The 20,505-nt window shown below is 44.8% G+C and overlaps 1 protein-coding gene across 1 annotated transcript; it reads left to right on the top strand.

The window, feature by feature from the left end:
• Window positions 1-8,829: 8,829 nt before the first annotated feature.
• LOC311001508 (uncharacterized protein) lies at window positions 8,830-18,448 on the top strand (the record flags this gene model as incomplete). The annotated part of the gene is made up of 4 exons (XM_083992596.1): window positions 8,830-9,187; window positions 16,103-16,119; window positions 17,084-17,265; window positions 17,341-18,448. 4 exons carry the CDS (start codon window positions 8,830-8,832, stop codon window positions 18,446-18,448), a joined length of 1,665 nt encoding a protein of 554 aa, XP_083848722.1.
• Between the last annotated feature and the right edge of the window lie 2,057 nt (window positions 18,449-20,505).

Raw genomic sequence — 20,505 nt, 5'->3', positions numbered from 1 at the left:
CAACTGACAGCGAGTCCGGCAGCAGCTCGGTCTTAGAGTCCCAGCAGCCAATCACAGAGCAGAGAGCCGGTGATGTCATCAGTGTCCGGGTAGAGGAGGCAGCAGCTGAAGAGAAACTTTCTGCAGACGCTGCGTTCAAGTGCTGCAGGAAAACTCAGTGTGGTCACAGTGACAGAGTCAGAGCTGCTGCTGAGCACCAGAGGAGAGCGTGGTGAAGTCCTACTGGAACACAAGCACCTGAACGCACCATGGGCTCAAACACAGGGGAGTTCACTCTGAGAGAAAAGTGTCATCAGGCAGTGTTGTGTGTTTCATTATCATCACTGGGACTCGTTTTAAACACTTTTACTAAAATGTTGACACGCAACTGTTCATCTCAACTTTGGATCAAAGTTTAATTTCATATCCAGAATTTGTTCCGTTTCCTTTTGAACCCCCTCCCAAAACACCTGTATATTCAGAGCAGCCCATAATATGTGAGTGAAGTCACCAACCCCTCCAACACAACCCTGTAGATTTTCCATATTCAGCCATTATAACCAGGTTGTGAAATACCTGGTTTTAATCTTCCAGTCAAACTTCCTCCAGTTTGGACTGTTTGTTGTTATGACCAGACAAACAGGTTTCACTCCATTCATCATCACACATTACATTGTTCACTTCAAGGTCCCATCTGTCTTTACTTTCTAAATCCTTTCTTTAAGACCATTTTGTAATGCTCTATAGAATCATGGAATAGTTTGCTTTTTCAACTCTTTTTGATCACAAATTATAAAAAGCTTGCTAGTTGTGATGAAGTCCTGACGAGTCGATCACCAAGTGCATCAGTGTTCCTCTCTGTTTAGTGATATGAGGGTTAAACAGGGAAATGAACAGAGTTGAGTTGCTCAAACTGTCACAGTCAGGACTATCATTAGAAAATCTGATTAATCTATTGAGCAATACTTGACAAGGATCCAAAAAAGGGAGCATACTCGGAGGCAATATCTAGTGTAGCTATACAGCGTGCTGTCTAGTATAAAATGAGAAAACACTCTGCATATTAAACAAAAATGGGAAGCAGAACTTGAACTAGAGCTAAGCATGGAGGTCTGGGACAGTATTTCTTCAGCGCATAAAGTCACTTGTGCAAATCTATGGAGAGAGTTCCAGTGGAAAAAAGTTCACAGATTTTGTAGAACCCCGCTAATCCTTTCCTAAATAGATCCCAGTCAAACAGGTGCATACTGGAGGAATTGCAGAAATGAGTCTGCAAACCACACACATGTATTTTGGAAGTGTCCAATGTTGGACAACTTTTGGAGGGAGATATTTGACTCATTGGACAAAATATTTGCATCTCAGTTGCCTAGGAACCCACTGCTGGCCATCCTTGGGGCACTCCCTGAAACAGAGATGACTACCCTGGTGAAAAAAAAGTGTACTTTATTGTATTTCAAGTATATTCGTATTTTGAATAGTATATTGAAAATGTAATTATACAAATTGTACTTTATATAAATATATAAAAATTACACTAACATCACACTTTCACGCTAACACTTTTAACACACTTGAAAATAATTGTACTATATTACACTTTATAGAAATATATTAAACTAAAATATACTTAAAGTGAAATTTATGTGTAATTTCTAAAGTGTACTTATTTGAAATTTGTTTTCACACATACTTTTGATATATTTTAAAATGTATGCTAAAATTGTCATTGTAAAATACAATGATAACATATTTTGAAAGTATACATTTTAATATCAACACTGTAATATTAAGTTTGAGTGTATTTTAAGTTACATTTGAGTTTAATTATAAAGTGAAGTTATTTATGCTTGTAGCCTACTTCAGGACATTTTGGAAAGTGGTATTAGCCTATGCACCTAAACCCGTTTATTAAATTTTGTGCTGTGTGTTTGGCAAAAAAAAAAAAAGATAGGCTACAACCTTACACGCATGAAATCACATGAAACAATACATTTAATTAACACTTAACAATCATCCACAAGAGCGTTGTAGAGTTGTTGGATTGTGTGTTTGATAGTCTCCGTAGCGGTAGCTGAGCAGCTCATGTCTCTGCCCCGCCGATCTAAAAACAGCTTGTAGGTTACCGTCAATTACAGTAAAAGTAACGAACCCTATCCCTAAGACTAGGGATTAACGGGCAAATCTGCCAAAATGTTGAAATATCCCTTTAAGCACATTGTTTTAATGTTATAATGTCTGTTGTAACCAAGGTTAAAAGTCTGTATTAAAAATTAGTTGATTGCATATTAAAACAGCTGAATTCATATTTAAAAAGTTAATTAATAAATACTAAGTTATGTTAATAATTAAAAACAGATACTTACCTATAAAAAGAAATTGAACAGTGATAAAATATTTTTTTATACGTTTATTTTGAAAGAGATTGGCTGGAGATGAGCTGTCAGCCAATCGGGAAGAAGCTCCCGCCCCTTGACCTGCTCAGAACAAGGTTCACTTCCTCCGGAGCCGTTGTCAGGAGAGCGAGCAGCCCCGCATCGAGCACGACACTTAGCTTGTGAAGAGGAGTCGGAGACACTAGTAAAAGTTGATAAAAGTGATTAAAAACTACGGGATAACTCCGGTGACGCCCTGGACCTGTGAGAGTGAAGCTAGAGGGACCCGACATCTCCACCAAGAAGAAAACGCATCGGTGAGAAATCGTTTTTTCCATGCTAAATGCTAACCGCCAGTGCTAATCAGTGCTAATACCAGAGACCATACCCACTCGTGTGAATCACTAGCGTTAAAGCTAGCACTAGCTTCATTTTGAAGGTGCAATATGAGACGTTTTGAGAATTTGTTGCACACTGAACTGTAAAATCTGATGATTTAGCACAGTATCTGCGTTTTTAGCACGCCGAGTCACTATTTTATGCTAAGACATGGCAGAAGGTGCACACTGTACGTCTTCTTACTGGTATTAATGTTATATTTGCATGCTTATTACTATGTGAAGACGTTATTTTTATATTATTGATGTGGAGAAGTTATTTTAATAACTTAATCTCTGATATTTTGAGAATGTTGCTATGATATTATTGGGTGTGGTGTCATATTACAATGTTTATTCAGTTAGAAATATTCTCTGTGAATTGAGTGGATTTAACATGATTTATATATTGTATTTCATGAGTGAGAGTTGAGAGAATTAAGAGAATGTTCTGACATTACTCATCATAGGTCAGGTTTTCCTGTTGGATCCTTTGAACCTTGGACCTACCCGGATGTTGGAGCCTGGATCGAGACGTTTGATGGCGAACCACATCCTGGAGGACAACTAGAGATATGGTGCCCGCAAAGAATCAAAAACCTGGATCCTTTCATCACTTCATTACACACACACACACATACATATCCAACACATTCAACCATGCGGTAGGATAGATCCTCTTCACTTCCTCAGTGGACTGAACATTTCATACTGGGAGTGACTGAAAAAAGAGGTGACTTGAACTTTCAAACATAGCTGCAATTTTTTTTTTTTTATGTTCCTACTTACCTGGGTAAGAATTGTGTTACACTGTGTATGTACATGTGTTTTGCTTATCCTTCTTTAAAGGACAATTCCAGGCAAATTCAACTTGAGGGTGTATGTTCTTATCATTTTAAGTCTAAAAGAAGGAATGTGAAGATTTTCAGTTTAACGTCTCCTGTTTTGCGGTAGCTGCGTCTGTCCCCGCATCGCCACGGCAGCAATGAATGGGAGTGGATGCAAGTTCCGCTGGTTAGGCTGTTTACATCCCTCAAAGCCGCAATTTTTTTCCACAGACAGCGTCAGATGGAGACTCAAACATGCACTGAGAAGTTTCTTTACTTCAAGCAAGCCGACATGCTTGTAAAACTAGATCTAAATTCAAAGTCTCACGCGAGACCCTGTTGCCGTGCTCGGTGCATTCATGGGTAGTCAGAAAGCTACCGTTTGTGTCATAAACACAGGAATATCAACTCTTGACTTGCTTCAAGTAAAAAAAACGTATCGGCGCATGTTTGAGTCGCCACCTGACGCTGTCTGTTGAAAAAAATGTACACTTCAAGCAAGTAAAGAGTCGATATTCCTGTGTTTATGACACAAAAGGTAGCTCCTACTGCACCTGAATGCACCGAGCACGGCAGCAGGGTCTCGCACAAGACTTTGAATTAGATCTAGTTTTACAAGCATGTCGGCTTGCTTGAAGTAAATAAACTTCTCGGTACATGTTTGAGTCGCCATCTGACGCTGTCTGTGGAAAAAAATGCGGCTTTGAGGGATGTAAACAGGCTAACCAGCGGAACTTGCATCCACTCCCATTCATTGCTGCCGTAGCGATGCGGGGACAGACCAAGCTACCGCAAAACAGGAGCGATTAGACTGAAAATCTTCACATTCCTTCTTTTAGACCCAAAATGATAGGAACATACACCCCCAAGTTGAATTCACCTGGAATTGTCCTTAAAGGTTTATTTGTAATGTTTAGGTCTGCTGCCTGAAATAAACCTATTTCTATTTTCTATTTCCTATGTATGAAAGAAGCAATATTTGAAAATGTGTTATTAAAGTTTTCCTTTGAAAATGTTTAAAAGCCATATGTAAATGTTTATACATTTAGAGATAGTACAAGTTTCTGTATTATTTGCAATGTATTATTATAATTTGGATGTGGTTTAAATACATTAAAGTAGGTTTTTTTTACCTGGAAGTAGTCCCACAAGTCTTTCAGCCTTTAGTATACTTGTAACACATTTGCATGAAGGTAGAAAGTAGTATACCAAAAGTATAATTAAGTATATATTTTAATACACTAACATCTAATTTTTAATGTAGTTATAATACAAACAAAGTACACTTTAATTTAACTAATTAGGCATATATAAGTACATGAAATGTCATGTACTTAAAGTGCACTAAATATACTTTAAGTTGTTCCACTTTAGTACACAAAAGTACACTAAATACACTTTAAGTTGAGCTTTTCTACAACTTAATTACAATTTAAATATACTTAACACAAAATTAGTTGTTCCAATTTAGCACTCTTCAAGTTAACTAATCTTAAACACACTTGAAATATAATGATGATTAGTGCGGTACGAGGTACCAGTGAGGAGAAGTGACATGAGTGGTGGTTAGAGGTACTGAAGGTAAACTCACTAACAGATGTGCTAATCCACTTGCCAAGTGCTCATTGGCCTCTTGGCAAAACGGTTAGCATTGTCGCCCGTGGTGCAGGAGACCTGGGTACGAAACCCACCCAGGGTAGGTCAGATAACATCGGTCACATCTAGTGAGCAGGGAACTCACACTGCAAACAGCAAAGTTCATGGACCCCATGCTTTTTCCTTATAGAGCCAGTCGAGGTGTGGAGGACGGATTAAATATTCTGTCATTTAAACAATCCAACCTAAACTTAGCCTATGTTTGTGTACTTTTTCTCATTTTGTGAATCAGGGAGTTTTTGAGAGAGAGACCCCAATGTGTGTTTGTTAATAAAACCCTCTCTGACTGTCTTGTCTTGAACAGCGGCATTCCTCAGGGGTGTGTCTTATTGCCGCTCTTATTCTCCCTGTATACAAATGAGTTGCAACGTAACAGCAAAGACCTCTGTCTTATTAAGTAGCTGACGATATGGCCCTGGTTGCCGGCTTGCAGGATGCCTGCTGTCCCTCCTACTCCCAACACATCAACCAAATTACAATAACCTTACATTCCAGGGAAATACAGATAACTTTTACAAATGAGCAAGACAGCGGCTCCATCTTCTCAGACAATTGAAGAGCTTTAACACCAGTAAACAAACCCTGACCATGGTCTACCGGTCACTCACGGAGAGTTCTCTCCTGTAATATCATCTACTGGTATGGGAACCTCTCAGTCAGATACAAGAACAAGCCGACCCAGGTAGTTAACCAGGCCAGTAAGATAATAGGAGACAAACAAAGTAGCTTCAGGTTAATATGTAACCGTTCTATAACCTATAAAGAGCCATCCAGGTCTACAGTGACCCCACCCACCGTCTCAAGGAGGTTCCGGGTACAAGAAGCCATTTGTGCCGTCTGCAGTGGACATCCTGAACCAGAGCATCTTTATCTCTGAGCTATAGTGAAACCAAAGCTGCTGTCTCTTTGTATGATATTGTATTGTAGTACTTAATATGCTTATTGATTAAGTTTTTTTTGCTGGTTTTGTCCAGTTGTTGTTGTTGTTTTGCTGACTGTCAAGGTGCCAAAGGCAAATTCCCACTGTGTTTTTAAACCATTGGACAATAAAGTCTTCTTATTTTATCTTATCTGGAAACACCTGGAAACACCTGGAGAGATGCTGCTGATAAGAAACACCTGTCCAGTTGTTAATCTGCTAATCCTCTAACCTGGTTTTATGACTTTCTGATCTTGTTCTTTCTCCTGTTTTTATCACTGTCTTTTTAAGTCAGATCTGTTTTTCCACCAGGTTTGTCCTTTCAGCCTGAGCACTGTTCACTAGTCGACTCACTGTTTGGCACTGCCTGAAGCTCAAGTTTCTACTTGTTTCAGCATGTTTCACTTTCTCCCCCCCCCCCCCCCCCCCCCCCCCCTCTGTGACCAGCAGCAGTTTATCTGAGGTCTGTTTCCCATCATGCACCTGAACTTGGCGTCTCTGGAAACTCCCGACTCTCCACAGTCAGACACTTCCTGTTTCCTCAGCAGCCAATCAGAGGCTGAGCTGCTCACGTGTCATCAGTTACCAGGAGAAGCTTGTTCTGCTAATACATGTACCACTTCTGCAGTTCTGTCAGGACTTTTATTGGTGAGCTACTGCTTCCAATCAGGCACCTGATCAATAATCAATCAACCAACCAACCAACCAATCAACCAGTCAATCAATCAAGTGAAGCAAGTGTTGTTATATGCAAGACAAGACATGAGAGTGAAAAGGTTCTTGCATATAAGAACATTTGTTGGACTCGTTGGAAAAACAGTTCCTACGAACCCTTTCACTTTAGTCAATCAATCAATCAATCAATCAATCAATCAATCAATCACAGTCTGACTGGAGAATAACAGTAAAGTTTTCATGTTTCCATCAGCCGAGTTGTTTATATAATGGCATCATCATTATCTGTTGATCATGTGATCTTGTGTTTCACTCTGTTCAACAGCCAATCAGAAAACAGGCTGCTGACGACTCATCAGTTACCAGAGAGAACGATCTTTGTGGTCTGTTTCCCATCATGCACCTGAACTCGGCATCTCTGGAAACTACCGACTCTCCACCAAGGGGGTGGATCTGACTACACGCAGGCGTAGCTCACAGTCGGCCATAGGAGGACGGGCAACTTGCTCTGACTCTGGCTGCAGCCAGTATATGTGATCCAGTCATCTCCACTAAAAAAACTATTCATAACTCTGTGTAAAATAAATCAATATGTAGCTATTACTTTAACTATTTGCATAATGTCACTAAAATGTTACTTTTACAAAAAAAAATACATTATTAAAATTATCCGTGATTCTAAATATGCTGCATCATAACTGCATAGACATTCATAAAAAATCAACCCGTTTTGAAATCGGACAAAAACTGAGTAAGTTGTGGTCATTATAGCAGAATATGCACCATAGGCTTAATGCTCTGAGGGAGAGAGTTGCCCGTCCCAAGATGGCCGCCATACTGGCTACGCTTTGTCATTGGGAAACAGCTGCGGGTGAGTCATCTAGTTCTTATATATATCTATGCTCTCCACAGTCAGACACTTCCTGTTTCCTCAGCAGCCAATCAGAGGCTGAGCTGCTGACGTGTCATCAGTTACCAGGAGAAGCTTGTTGTGCTAATACTACTAATACTACTTCTGCAGTTCTGTCAGGACTTTTACTGGTGTGAACTACTGTTTCCAATCAGGCACCTGATCAATAATCCACCAACCAACCAACCAATCAAGTGAAGCGAGTGTATATTATTATTATATGCAAGACAGAGGAGTTAAAAGGGTCTTGCATATAAGAACACTTGTTGGATTTGATAAACAGACACTATGAACCCTTTCACTCTAGTCAATCAATGAACCAACCAACCAACCAACCAACCAACCAACCAATCAATCAATCAATCAATCAGCCACTGTCTCACTGGAGAATAACAGTTGAAGTTTTCATGTTTTCATCAGCTGAGTTGTTTATACTATGACATCATCCTTATCTGTTGATCATGTGATCAGTTTGTGTTTGTGTTTCACTCACCCTAACCCCTAACCCAATCAGAAAGCAGGCTGCTGATGACTCATCAGTTACCAGAAGAGTTTAATCCACAGCAGAGAGAACGGTGTTTGTGGTCGGTTTCCCATCATGCACCTGAACTCGGCGTCTCTGGAAACTCCCGACTCTCCACAGTCAGACACTTCCTGTTTCCTCAGCAGCCAATCAGAGGCTGAGCTGCTGACGTGTCACCAGTTACCAGGAGCAACTTGTTGTGGAGGAGCAGCAGCAGAGAGGAGGAGCTCACACGCCTCCTAGTGGACCATCACAGGAACAGCAGCCACAGCACTGGAGCTGTCAATCAATCAATCAATCAATCAATCAATCAATCAATCAATCAATCAATCAATCAATCAATCAATCAATCAATCAACCAGCCACTGTCTGACTGGAGAATAACAGTTGAAGTTTTCATGTTTTCATCAGCTGAGTTGTTTATACTATGACATCATCCTTATCTGTTGATCATGTGATCAGTTTGTGTTTGTGTTTCACTCTGTCTGTTCAACAGCCAATCAGAAAGCAGGCTGCTGATGACTCATCAGTTACCAGAAGAGTTTAATCCACAGCAGAGAGAACAGTGTTTGTGGTCTGTTTCCCATCATGCACCTGAACTTGGCGTCTCTGGAAACTCCCGACTCTCCACAGTCAGACACTTCCTGTTTCCTCAGCAGCCAATCAGAGGCTGAGCTGCTGACGTGTCATCAGTTACCAGGAGAAGCTTGTTGTGGAGGAGCAGCAGCAGAGAGGAGGAGCTCACACGCCTCCTACTGGACCATCTTCATCATTACCTTCATCATCATCATCAGAGAGGAGGAGCTCAGACGCCTCCTACTGGACTATCTTCATCATTACCTTCATCATCATCATCATCATCATCATCATCAGAGAGGAGGAGCTCAGACGCCTCCTACTGGACCATCACAGGAACAGCAGCCACAGCAACTAGAGCTGTCTGACTGTCAGTCAATCAAACACTCAATCTGTGTGTCTGTCAATGAATAAAATCAATCAAAAATCCAAATAAACTTAATTGTCAGAAACTTTTCATTGGGAGGTCAGGGTGGCAACACGTACCTAGATACCAGAAACATCTAGATGGCTGTTTTCAGTATTATAACTGTTACTGTTGTAGTTAGGGCCACGGGCAATCGCACCGGGTACTGGCCCCTATGAAATAGCTGTAGGGGCCAGTGCCCAAGATTCTTCTCTCCTCTCCCATCCTCTCCTCTCCGCAACTCTACTTGTCCATGGAGCCAGATGACAGAAGCCGCCTCATCAATCTGCAAGACTGTCTGAAAGACATTAGATCCTGGATGTCCTCTAACTTCTTGCTACTGAATTCAGATAAAACTGAGGTCATCGTGTTTGGACCTAAACATCTCAGGGACACTTTCTCTAATCAGATCGCTACTCTAGATGGCATCACCCTGACCCCGAGTACAACTGCGAGGAACCTTGGAGTCATTTTTGACCAGGACCTTTCCTACCAGAGCACTCCGCTCCCAGAACGCAGGTCTGTTAGTGACTCCCAGTATCTCTAAAAACAGACTGGGAGGTAGAGCCTTCAGTTACCGGGCTCCTTTACTGTGGAACCAGCTCTCTCCATGGGTCAAAGAGGCAGACACTCTAACTACATTTAAGTCTAGACTTAAAGGGATAGTTCACCCTAGAATGATATTTCGCTCATTATCTACTCACCCTCATGTTGACTAAGGGCTGGAAGAATTATCAGAGTCCACCGTCCCTTCTCTTAGTTACAGGGGGTCTTGGCGTAGCAGTGCATTTCAATGCAACGGTTGCAAAGGGACACCGGAGCTCTTCGTAAAAAAACACACACAAAAAAACATCCAAATACCTCCATGATGCTCGTATGTAATGTCCGTCTTGTGCTGAAGCCCCAAATTGCGTAATTGTCCCGAAAAAAATTAAATAAGTCTATATTTTAAGCTTGTTTGTAGCGGAAGCTTCTTGTCTTCTTCTTCTTCTCCTCTTCCTGGTCCGTCCAAATCTCGCGTGATTCGCAGTAACCGCACTGACGGCGCAAATCACGCGAGATTTGGACGGACCAGGAAGAGGAGAAGAAGAAGAAGACGAGAAGCTTCCGCTACAAACAAGCTTAAAATATAGACTTATTTAATTTTTTTCGGGACAATTACGCAATTTGGGGCTTCAGCACAAGACGGACATTACATACGAGCATCATGGAGGTATTTGGATGTTTTTTTGTGTGTGTTTTTTTATGAAGAGCTCCGGTGTCCCTTTGCAACCGTTGCATTGAAATTCACTGCTACGCCGAGACCCCCTGTAACTCAGAGAAGGGACGGTGGACTCTGATAATTCTTCCAGCCCTTAGTCAACATGAGGGTGAGTAGATAATGAGCGAAATATCATTCTAGGGTGAACTATCCCTTTAAGACCTTCCTTTATGACAGGGCTTTTAGTTAGGGCTGGTTCAGGTAGCTCTGAACCATTTTATAGCTACGCTGCTATAGGCTTAGACTGCTGGGGACACATCTGGTTACACAGAGCCCTCTCCTTTCCCCTCCCCTCCCCTCCTCTCCTCTCCTCTCCTCTCCTCTCCTCTCCTCTCCCCTCCCCTCCCCTCCCCTCCCGTCCCCTCCTCTCCTCCTCTCCTCTCCCCTCCCCTCCCCTCCCCTCCCCTCCCCTCTCCTCTCCTCTCCTCTCCTCTCCTCTCCTCTCCTCTCCTCTCCCCTCCCCTCCTCTCCTCTCCTCTCCTCTCCTCCTCTCCTCTCCTCTCCTCTCCTCTCCTCAGTATATTTTTGAACTGTCATTTTCTGTTGTACTTTGTAGTTTGGCCTTGGTGTCTCTCACTCTCTCTGTGTTTCCACAGATCCACCGGAGCTCCATCTCTCTGCACCAGCCGCCGCCTGCATCACCCCCCTCCCACCCCTTCCCCTGCTGTTACAGTTTTTCTCGATTGCTAAGACACATTTCTCGAAAGCTTCTCTCCTTTTCTCTAAACTGTGAACACAAACCCCAGTTTTCAAGCTACATTCACAAAACCTCAGATTCTTCTTGCAAAACCAAACTTTCACCTCAAAACAGTTCAATCTGTTCTCAAAACTGAACTCTGTTGTCAAATCGTGCCCCGAGTCAATCAAAATTAAAACCACTACTGAGCTTCACTAAACACTACATAGAAAAATAGAAAACACAATGCTCAGGACATGAAGCTGTAGAAATAAATGTTTATCGTTCACTGTAGCTAAATGCATGTTGCAAAACAAAAAACCTGTGCATTTACACTGTAGCACTTCTCTCCTTCCCTTTCTTTCACCCTCCTCCTTCCCTCTCCACATCCATTTCATCCCCTTTTCCTTCCTTCTTCTTTTTTCTTCCCAGTTCATCCCTCCCTCCCTCATCCTTTCTTCCTTCACCCTGTCATCTCTCATCTTCTCCTCTTGCAAAACAAAAAACCTGTGCATTTACAGTAGCACTTGTACATAGTAGTAAAAAAAAAAAGAAGTACAAAAAACAGAAATCTTGTGCATTTACACGTAGCATTTGTACAGTACAAAGACAAACGGAAATCTTGTGCATTTAGCACTTGTATACAGTAGGCCTATGTAAAAATAAAGTACAAAAATATAGAAATGAGAAGTGCATAACTCAGCCACAGCATCATTTCTCTGTACTGGATCAGGCCACAGGACTTCATCCTGAACTACTACTTACAGTATATGTGCCCTCACATCATTGGACACAAGTGTGATCAATTTTGAGTTGTTGTGTTCAACCGGTGAAACTTGTGCTTTACTTGTGTTTGACTTTTGCCACCTGTGCTCAGCATTATGCAACACAGGTGCATCACAATGAAAATGTGTTGGTAAGATGTGTCTAAACAGGTGAAAAGTGCTGATGGTTTTGCCAAAAGAAGTGACTGATTCAGTCAGTGGGTTCAGGCAACTGAGAATTTGGTTCAGACAACAGGGTTTAGTGTTTTAGCAATTGAGAAAAACTGTAAACCGGCCTCCCCTCCCTTCCTATGAACCAGTCTGCCACCCAGTCCTCCCATTAAGCTGGTCTGTCCTCCCTTCCTATGAACCAGTCTGCCACCCAGTCCTCCCATTAAGCTGGTCTGCCCTCTCTTCCTATGAACCAGTCTGCCACCCAGTCCTCCATTAAGCTGGTCTGTCCTCTATGAACCAGTCTGCCATCCAGTCCTCCCATTAAGCTGGTCTGCTCTCTCTTCCCATGAACCAGTCTGCCATCCAGTCCTCCATTAAGCTGGTCTGTCCTCTATGAACCAGTCTGCCATCCAGTCCTCCCATTAAGCTGGTCTGCTCTCTCTTCCCATGAACCAGTCTGCCATCCAGTCCTCCATTAAGCTGGTCTGTCCTCTATGAACCAGTCTGCCATCCAGTCCTCCCATTAAGCTGGTCTGTCCTCTCTTCCTATGAACCAGTCTGCCATCCAGTCCTCCATTAAGCTGGTCTGTCCTCTATGAACCAGTCTGCCATCCAGTCCTCCCATTAAGCTGGTCTGTCCTCTCTTCCTATGAACCAGTCTGCCATCCAGTCCTCCATTAAGCTGGTCTGTCCTCTCTTCCTATGAACCAGTCTGCCATCCAGTCCTCCCATTAAGCTGGTCTGTCCTCTCTTCCTATGAACCAGTCTGCCATCCAGTCCTCCATTAAGCTGGTCTGTCCTCTCTTCCTATGAACCAGTCTGCCATCCAGTCCTCCATTAAGCTGGTCTGTCCTCTCTTCCCATGAACCAGTCTGCCATCCAGTCCTCCCATTAAGCTGGTCTGTCCTCTCTTCCCATGAACCAGTCTGCCATCCAGTCCTCCCATTAAGCTGGTCTGCCCTCTCTTCCTATGAACCAGTCTGCCATCCAGTCCTCCCATTAAGCTGGTCTGTCCTCTCTCTTCCCGTGAACCAGTCTGCCATCCAGTCCTCCCATTAAGCTGGTCTGTCCTCTCTTCCTATGAACCAGTCTGCCATCCAGTCCTCCCATTAAGCTGGTCTGTCCTCTCTTCCTATGAACCAGTCTGCCATCCAGTCCTCCCATTAAGCTGGTCTGTCCTCCCTTCCTATGAACCAGTCTGCCATCCAGTCCTCCCATTAAGCTGGTCTGTCCTCTATGAACCAGTCTGCCATCCAGTCCTCCATTAAGCTGGTCTGTCCTCTATGAACCAGTCTGCCATCCAGTCCCCCATTAAGCTGGTCTGTCCTCTCTTCCTATGAACCAGTCTGCCATCCAGTCCTCCCATTAAGCTGGTCTGTCCCAGTGGCGTAACATCATGGTGATGGGCCCCGGTGCAAATATTTTTTTTGTGCCCTATACCTGCTGCTGCCCTAAACACAAGCGCACACGCACGCACGCACGCACGCACACACACACACACACACACACACACACACGCACACACGGACACGCACACAGCCACTCTAGAGAACTGCTACACAAACTGGTGCAAAAATGACACATTGTTTCATTTTTCAGCACATATGTATTACATACACACGTTTGTTTTTTCTCTGGTCCAAACCATGGATGTGTTATGATCCAAACTCAGCACCACTGTCAGAGCGTCATGTTTCCATCATGACAACTGACGGGAGAAAGACGTGTGGCATGTTGTCATGTTCACATGAGCTCAAACTTGTGGCGCACACTGAGCAGAAGGCTCGAGGTCCGGCTGCTTTCACACACACGGACCGCGAGCTCCACTGCAGCCGCACCGAGACCTCGCGCTGCTCAGACTCACGTGCGTATTCTGTCCGCGTCAGTCCCGACAGGGATCGACACGGTCCGCTGAGAAATAATGCTGGCGTATTTTTTGCGTGTCAGCATGTAGAGGTATCAGTTCTCGTGGCAACCCCAGTTACAGGTGACTGGCCACAAACTCACCCTGCAAACCAGCGCTTAAGCACCACGGACAGCGGCTCCATATCAACACCAGCCTGCCCTGAGCTGGGCTCAAACCGCCGCTCATCTTGACTGACAGGTATCAAGGTGATTGTATAAATGATAATTTCCTCCTCCCATACCAGCCGCTCAGCGTTACCTTATACCGACCCGCGTCGAGCTGTGCCATTCACAAAAACAGGGGCCTGTCGCAATACTGGACAGCTGTTTTTTCTTTTTCTTTTTTTCTCTTCCTTCATGGGCCCCTGACGGCGCCTGGGCCCCGGTGCAGCTGCACCGGTTGCACCGTCGATATTTACGCCACTGGTCTGTCCTCTCTCTTCCCGTGAACCAGTCTGCCATCCAGTCCTCCCATTAAGCTGGTCTGCCCTCTCTTCCCATGAACCAGTCTGCCATCCAGTCCTCCATTAAGCTGGTCTGTCCTCTCTTCCTATGAACCAGTCTGCCATCCAGTCCTCCCATTAAGCTGGTCTGCCCTCTCTTCCCATGAACCAGTCTGCCATCCAGTCCTCCATTAAGCTGGTCTGTCCTCTCTTCCTATGAACCAGTCTGCCATCCAGTCCTCCATTAAGCTGGTCTGTCCTCTCTTCCTATGAACCAGTCTGCCATCCAGTCCTCCCATTAAGCTGGTCTGCTCTCTCTTCCTATGAACCAGTCTGCCATCCAGTCCTCCCATTAAGCTGGTCTGCTCTCTCTTCCCATGAACCAGTCTGCCATCCAGTCCTCCATTAAGCTGGTCTGCCCTCTCTTCCTATGAACCAGTCTGCCATCCAGTCCTCCATTAAGCTGGTCTGCCCTCTCTTCCTATGAACCAGTCTGCCATCCAGTCCTCCCATTAAGCTGGTCTGTCCTCTCTTCCTATGAACCAGTCTGCCATCCAGTCCTCCCATTAAGCTGGTCTGTCCTCTCTTCCTATGAACCAGTCTGCCATCCAGTCCTCCCATTAAGCTGGTCTGTCCTCTCTTCCTATGAACCAGTCTGCCATCCAGTCCTCCATTAAGCTGGTCTGTCCTCTATGAACCAGTCTGCCATCCAGTCCTCCATTAAGCTGGTCTGTCCTCTCTTCCCATGAACCAGTCTGCCATCCAGTCCTCCATTAAGCTGGTCTGCCCTCTCTTCCTATGAACCAGTCTGCCATCCAGTCCTCCATTAAGCTGGTCTGCCCTCTCTTCCTATGAACCAGTCTGCCATCCAGTCCTCCCATTAAGCTGGTCTGTCCTCTCTTCCCATGAACCAGTCTGCCATCCAGTCCTCCCATTAAGCTGGTCTGTCCTCTCTTCCTATGAACCAGTCTGCCATCCAGTCCTCCCATTAAGCTGGTCTGCTCTCCCTGCCTCCCTTGCCTACCAGAAGCTTCCTCCTTCAGCTGTTGTCAACATTTCCATGTTTCCCACATTCTCTGTTGTAAACTGTTTTCTCGTCTGTAACAACATCTCTGTCCCGTCTGTCCGTCCCGGGTGAGGGATCCCTCCTCTGTTGCTCACCCTGAGCTTTCTCAGATTTTTCCCTGTTAAAAGGGTTTTCCATGGAGTTTTTCCTACCTGTCTCAGGTGAGAGTTCACTGTTGTTGCTATTACAACAAGGGGGGGACGTAAAACGAGACGCAAAGTTTGCCATCTTGTTTCCACATGAAGCCCAGAGACAGGAAGTGTGTGTGTGTGTGTGTGTGTGTGTGTGTGTGTGTGTGTGTGTGTGTGTGTGTGTGTGTGTGTGTGTGTGTGTGTGTGTGTGTGTGTGTGTGTGTGTGTGTGTGTGTGTGTGTGTGTGTGTGTGTTGACCACATATGAAACCTGTCATTTCAAACCAACCTAAACATCAACATTTTTCTGTCGCCGGGCAGAACTGCAGCTCCTGAAATACTCTGTGTTCCCATTGGAGGAGAGGAGGCAGCGGGGGCGAGGGGGGCGTGGCCTCTGACCTCCGAGCCTGAAGACGAGTTTCTGTGTTTCTGGACATTTCTGTTGATTCTCTGATTCCAGATCAGACGGACGACGACGTCTTGTTGTTGGGGTTAGGGGTTTTTCTCTCTTGTGTTGATTGATTCATCGATCGGTTTCTGACTCCTCCCACCAGGTGAGAACCAATCAGATCAGATCATCGCTAACGAAGCAGCAGCGCTAGCGGTTAGCTCACTGTTCCCATAGACCTGCAGTCATTTGTGCTAAGCTAGCTAAACTAACGTCTAAGGCTGGATGGAGGGTTAAATTCAGATTTAAAACCATATTAACCAGGTTTAAACCAGATTATCTGTTATTTATTTTGTCTTAATAAACCAATCGATGATCTCGCATAGCAGTGCAAGTGATTAATTAATGTTTTTAGCCCTACTATTAGATAACTCTCTAAGCACTTTAGTGATTGTGAGCACTTTATCTCTTACCCGAGACACGGTTGCACTTTTGGATTATTGTCATACTACTGTATTGGATTTGTATTATTACTTTAAAAACTGACTGAATGCTGCTATTTTATAACTGTGATAACTTGTTTTTGTTTGGAAATTAGCCTGTGGCTAAAATCTGGCTTGTTTACAATTCTATATGTCTTGTCCATGAACTTGCACTGTCCCACTCAAATAACATTGAATTGAATTGAATGACTGTGAGGAAACTGATGTTATAACAGGAAACATCTGGAAACACCTGATAAGATGCTGCTGCTGCTGCACCTCTGTCTGCTGCTGGTAAGACACACCTGTCCAGCTGTTACACACACACACAGACACACACACACACACACACACACACACACACACACACACACACACACACACACACAGACACACACTTCCTGTCCAACAGACAAACTGAACATGAGCCACAGAAGCAGCTGAGTCTATTTTAAACTCTGTGGCTCCACAAACACTGATTTACAGCCAGCACCGAATTAGAAACACACACACACACACACACACACACACACACACACACACACTTCCTCTCTCTTTCTCTTGTTTACAGTTGCCCGTGGCGGCCGCGGTCTCACCGCAGGCCCCGCCCACCCAACCGCAGGCCCCGCCCACTCCACCAGAAGCCCCGCCCGGCGTGGTCGTCGGGGTCGAGGACAGGAAAACAAACATGAGCCTGAGCTTCTCCATCTTCATCATCACTGAGGAGGAGGAAGAGGAGGAGGAGGGAGGGAGGTGAAGATGGCGACTTCATCTTTACTTTTGTTTTGTTTTTTGTTCTTTTCTTCATGTTTTATCTTTTTGTCACAGCTCTGACCACGACGGCGACAGCGATGACATCAGCAGTGAGGAGATAACCGGCCAATCAGTGATTGAAGAAGAGCACACAGATCACATGACCGTCACCACCGACGACCAGCCAGGGGTCGGCTTTTCTGTTGACGAGACGGATGAGTTTAACAACACCGCCTCATCCACCGGGACTGTTTCTGATGACTCTGATGAGTTTAACAACACCGCCTCATCCACCGGGACTGTTTCTGATGACTCTGATGAGTTTAACAACACCGCCTCATCCACCAGGACTGTTTCTGATGACTCTGATGAGTCCCGGTCTCAGGTGGACCTCAGGCTGAGCTCTGAGGAGAGTCTGGAGGTTCTGGGTCCGGTCTCTCAGGAGTCCAGCTCCAGCAGTGAGGAGGTTCTGGTGGGTTCCAGGTCCGGATCAGGATCAGGATCAGTCCCCCCAGGTCCAGAGTCTGGCTCCAGACCCCAGATCAGCCAGGAGGAGGAGGAGGAGGAGCCTGAAGAAGCTCCGCCCCCTCAGGCCTCCGAAGCACATGCTAACTCTGATGCTAACACGGAAGCTAACTCCGCTGTAGTCTACAGCGCCAACAGAGCTAGCGTAGATGCTACACATGTGTCCGGTAACGTTGAAGTCGACGCCGCTCTGAACGGTAGCTCTGATGCTAACATCGACACTGCTAACGAGCCGAGTGTTGAAGACGTTAGCACAGAGGTTAGCATAGAGGCTGACACAGACGTTAGCATAGCGGCTGACACAGAGGTTAGCGTAGCGGCTAACACAGAGGTTAGCGTAGCGGCTAACACAGAATCTGTCGTTACCATTAAACCAACAGAAACAAGTGACAACAGAGTTAGCACCGATGCTAAACCAGATGTTAGCATGGCCCCTCCCCCTCCTCGCAGGAGGCGACCTTACCGCTTCGGTTTCCTCGGCCCCATCAGTCATTTCTACGGCGACAACCCCGTTGCCAAGGAGACAGCCGTACGGCATCGTCGACCGGAGACAAGATCGCCACAGCGACCACCGAGCCGCTTCTTCAACAGGATGCAGACATGGGTTACCGTAGTGACGGCGGCGGCGGCTCAGAGCAGCAGCGAGGAAACAAACTAGCGTAGTTAAGAAGAAGAAGAAGAAGCTAACAGCAGGGCTGGTTTATTATGGGATGTTGCTGTGATTGTGAATAATAATAAAGTTTCTGTTGCTGTAAATCCTCCTGTTGTGAAACATGTTTACTGTCGACGTGTCGACGGGTTGGCGTGTCGTCCATCACATCACAACACAACACAACACAACACGCCTTCTGTGGTCACACACACACACACACACACACACACACACACACACACACACACACACACACACACACACACACACACACACACACACACACACACAGTGTAAGTCATGTTGTCTCGCTGACAGGGGGCGTGGCCTCATGATGTCACGATGACGAGTCACTTCCTGCTGAACAGACGATAAAAGACACGGATCAGAACGAGAACGGATCAGAAACTGCAGGATCAACAGAACCAGGACCAGAACTAAGACCAAGACCAGAACTAAGACCAAGACCAGGACCAGAACCAGAACTAAGACCAAGACCAGAACCAGAACCAGGACCAGGACCAAGACCAAGACCAGAACCAGGACCAGGACCAAGACCAGAACCAGGACCAGAACCAGGACCAGGACCAAGACCAGAACCAGGACCAGGACCAGGACCAGAACTAAGACCAGAACCAGGACCAGGACCAGGACTAAGACCAGGACCAGGACCAGGACCAGAACTAAGACCAAAACCAGGACCAGAACCAGGACCAGGACCAGGACCAGAACTAAGACCAGGACCAGGACCAGGACCAGGACCAGGAGCTGAGTGTTCGTCCAGGATGTGGGTGTTTGTGGTGACGGTGGTCCTGCTGCACCAGAACCAGGCTGCTCCCGTAAGGATTTAAAGGTTTTTAAAGGATAATTACCGTTTTTTTTTACAACCTGGACCTTATTTCTATCATAAAATCTGATCATTTCCTCCCCCAGATAACTTTGGTGTCATTCCAAGTGGTTGTGATGAAATGAGCTCCAGCCGAGAGGCGCGTATATCTGTATAATGGAGTCTACAGGGCAGCAGAATGCAGCCTCTAAATAACACATTATCTGCAGAGAAACTCCTTCATTTCACCAATATTTAGTTCTGATAGGCTAGTGCTATTCCCCTCTGAGTCCGGGGTTAGCTGTTATCAACATCCGGGGTCTGTAGGTTGACCTACTGACCTCTGACCTGGATGATGTCATCTCTGAGCGCCGCCCGGCTCATTCTGATAATAATCATTCTGCTTCGGCATTCGGGTCCATTTTTATCTCAACTAGCCGGAGCTTTAGTGAGATGACATCATCCAGGTCAGAGGTCAGTAAGTCAACCTACAGACCCCGGATGTTGATAACAGCTAACCCCGGACTCAGAGGGGAATAGCACTAGCCTATCAGAACTAAATATTGGTGAAATGAAGGAGTTTCTCTGCAGATAATGTGTTATTTAGAGGCTGCATTCTGCTGCCCTGTAGACTCCATTATACGTTTTTAAAATCAAGAGCATTGAAATTCAGAGATCTAGTGGACTGCAAAACTGCACAATTTTTGTATAAAGCAAAGCACAATCTATGAGGGAAAGAGAGGGAGGGTACAACCTAAGAGGGAGAGGGAAGTTAAAGCAACCTTTTGCTCGTACCACGTTGAAAAGTCTGTGCATGTCTGTGGAGTGAAACTTTGGAACAGCTTACCAGAAGATATAAAAGATAGTAAAAATGTTGCCCATTTAAAAACAATGTTTAAAAATAATATTTTTGAAAAGTACAAAATTGAAAATGTTGAGAGCAACAAAGGGAAATAATTAACTTCATTTTGCAACAAACATGAAGTTTGTTTCTGACTGTTTTTTAGCGTATGTTTGTAGTTGAGGATTGATATGGGATGTGTAATGTAACCTAGGAAATTTCGACCTGTTTTGTTTTTGAGTTGTGAAGGTTTGTGGATATAGGATGGTCGGTGGGGGACGTACTGTGTAGGTATGTATGTGTGTATGTATGAATGTGTGTATGTGTATGCATGAATGTGTGTTTGTGTGTATGTGTGTATGCATATGTGCCATTCCCATCAGACTGCTTATGGTT

This window comes from Trachurus trachurus, assembly GCF_905171665.1.
Source record: "Trachurus trachurus genome assembly, chromosome: 18".
NCBI lineage: Eukaryota > Metazoa > Chordata > Actinopteri > Carangiformes > Carangidae > Trachurus > Trachurus trachurus.
Note: the sequence above shows the minus strand (reverse complement) of the source record. Positions and strands in the feature narration are given on the sequence as shown.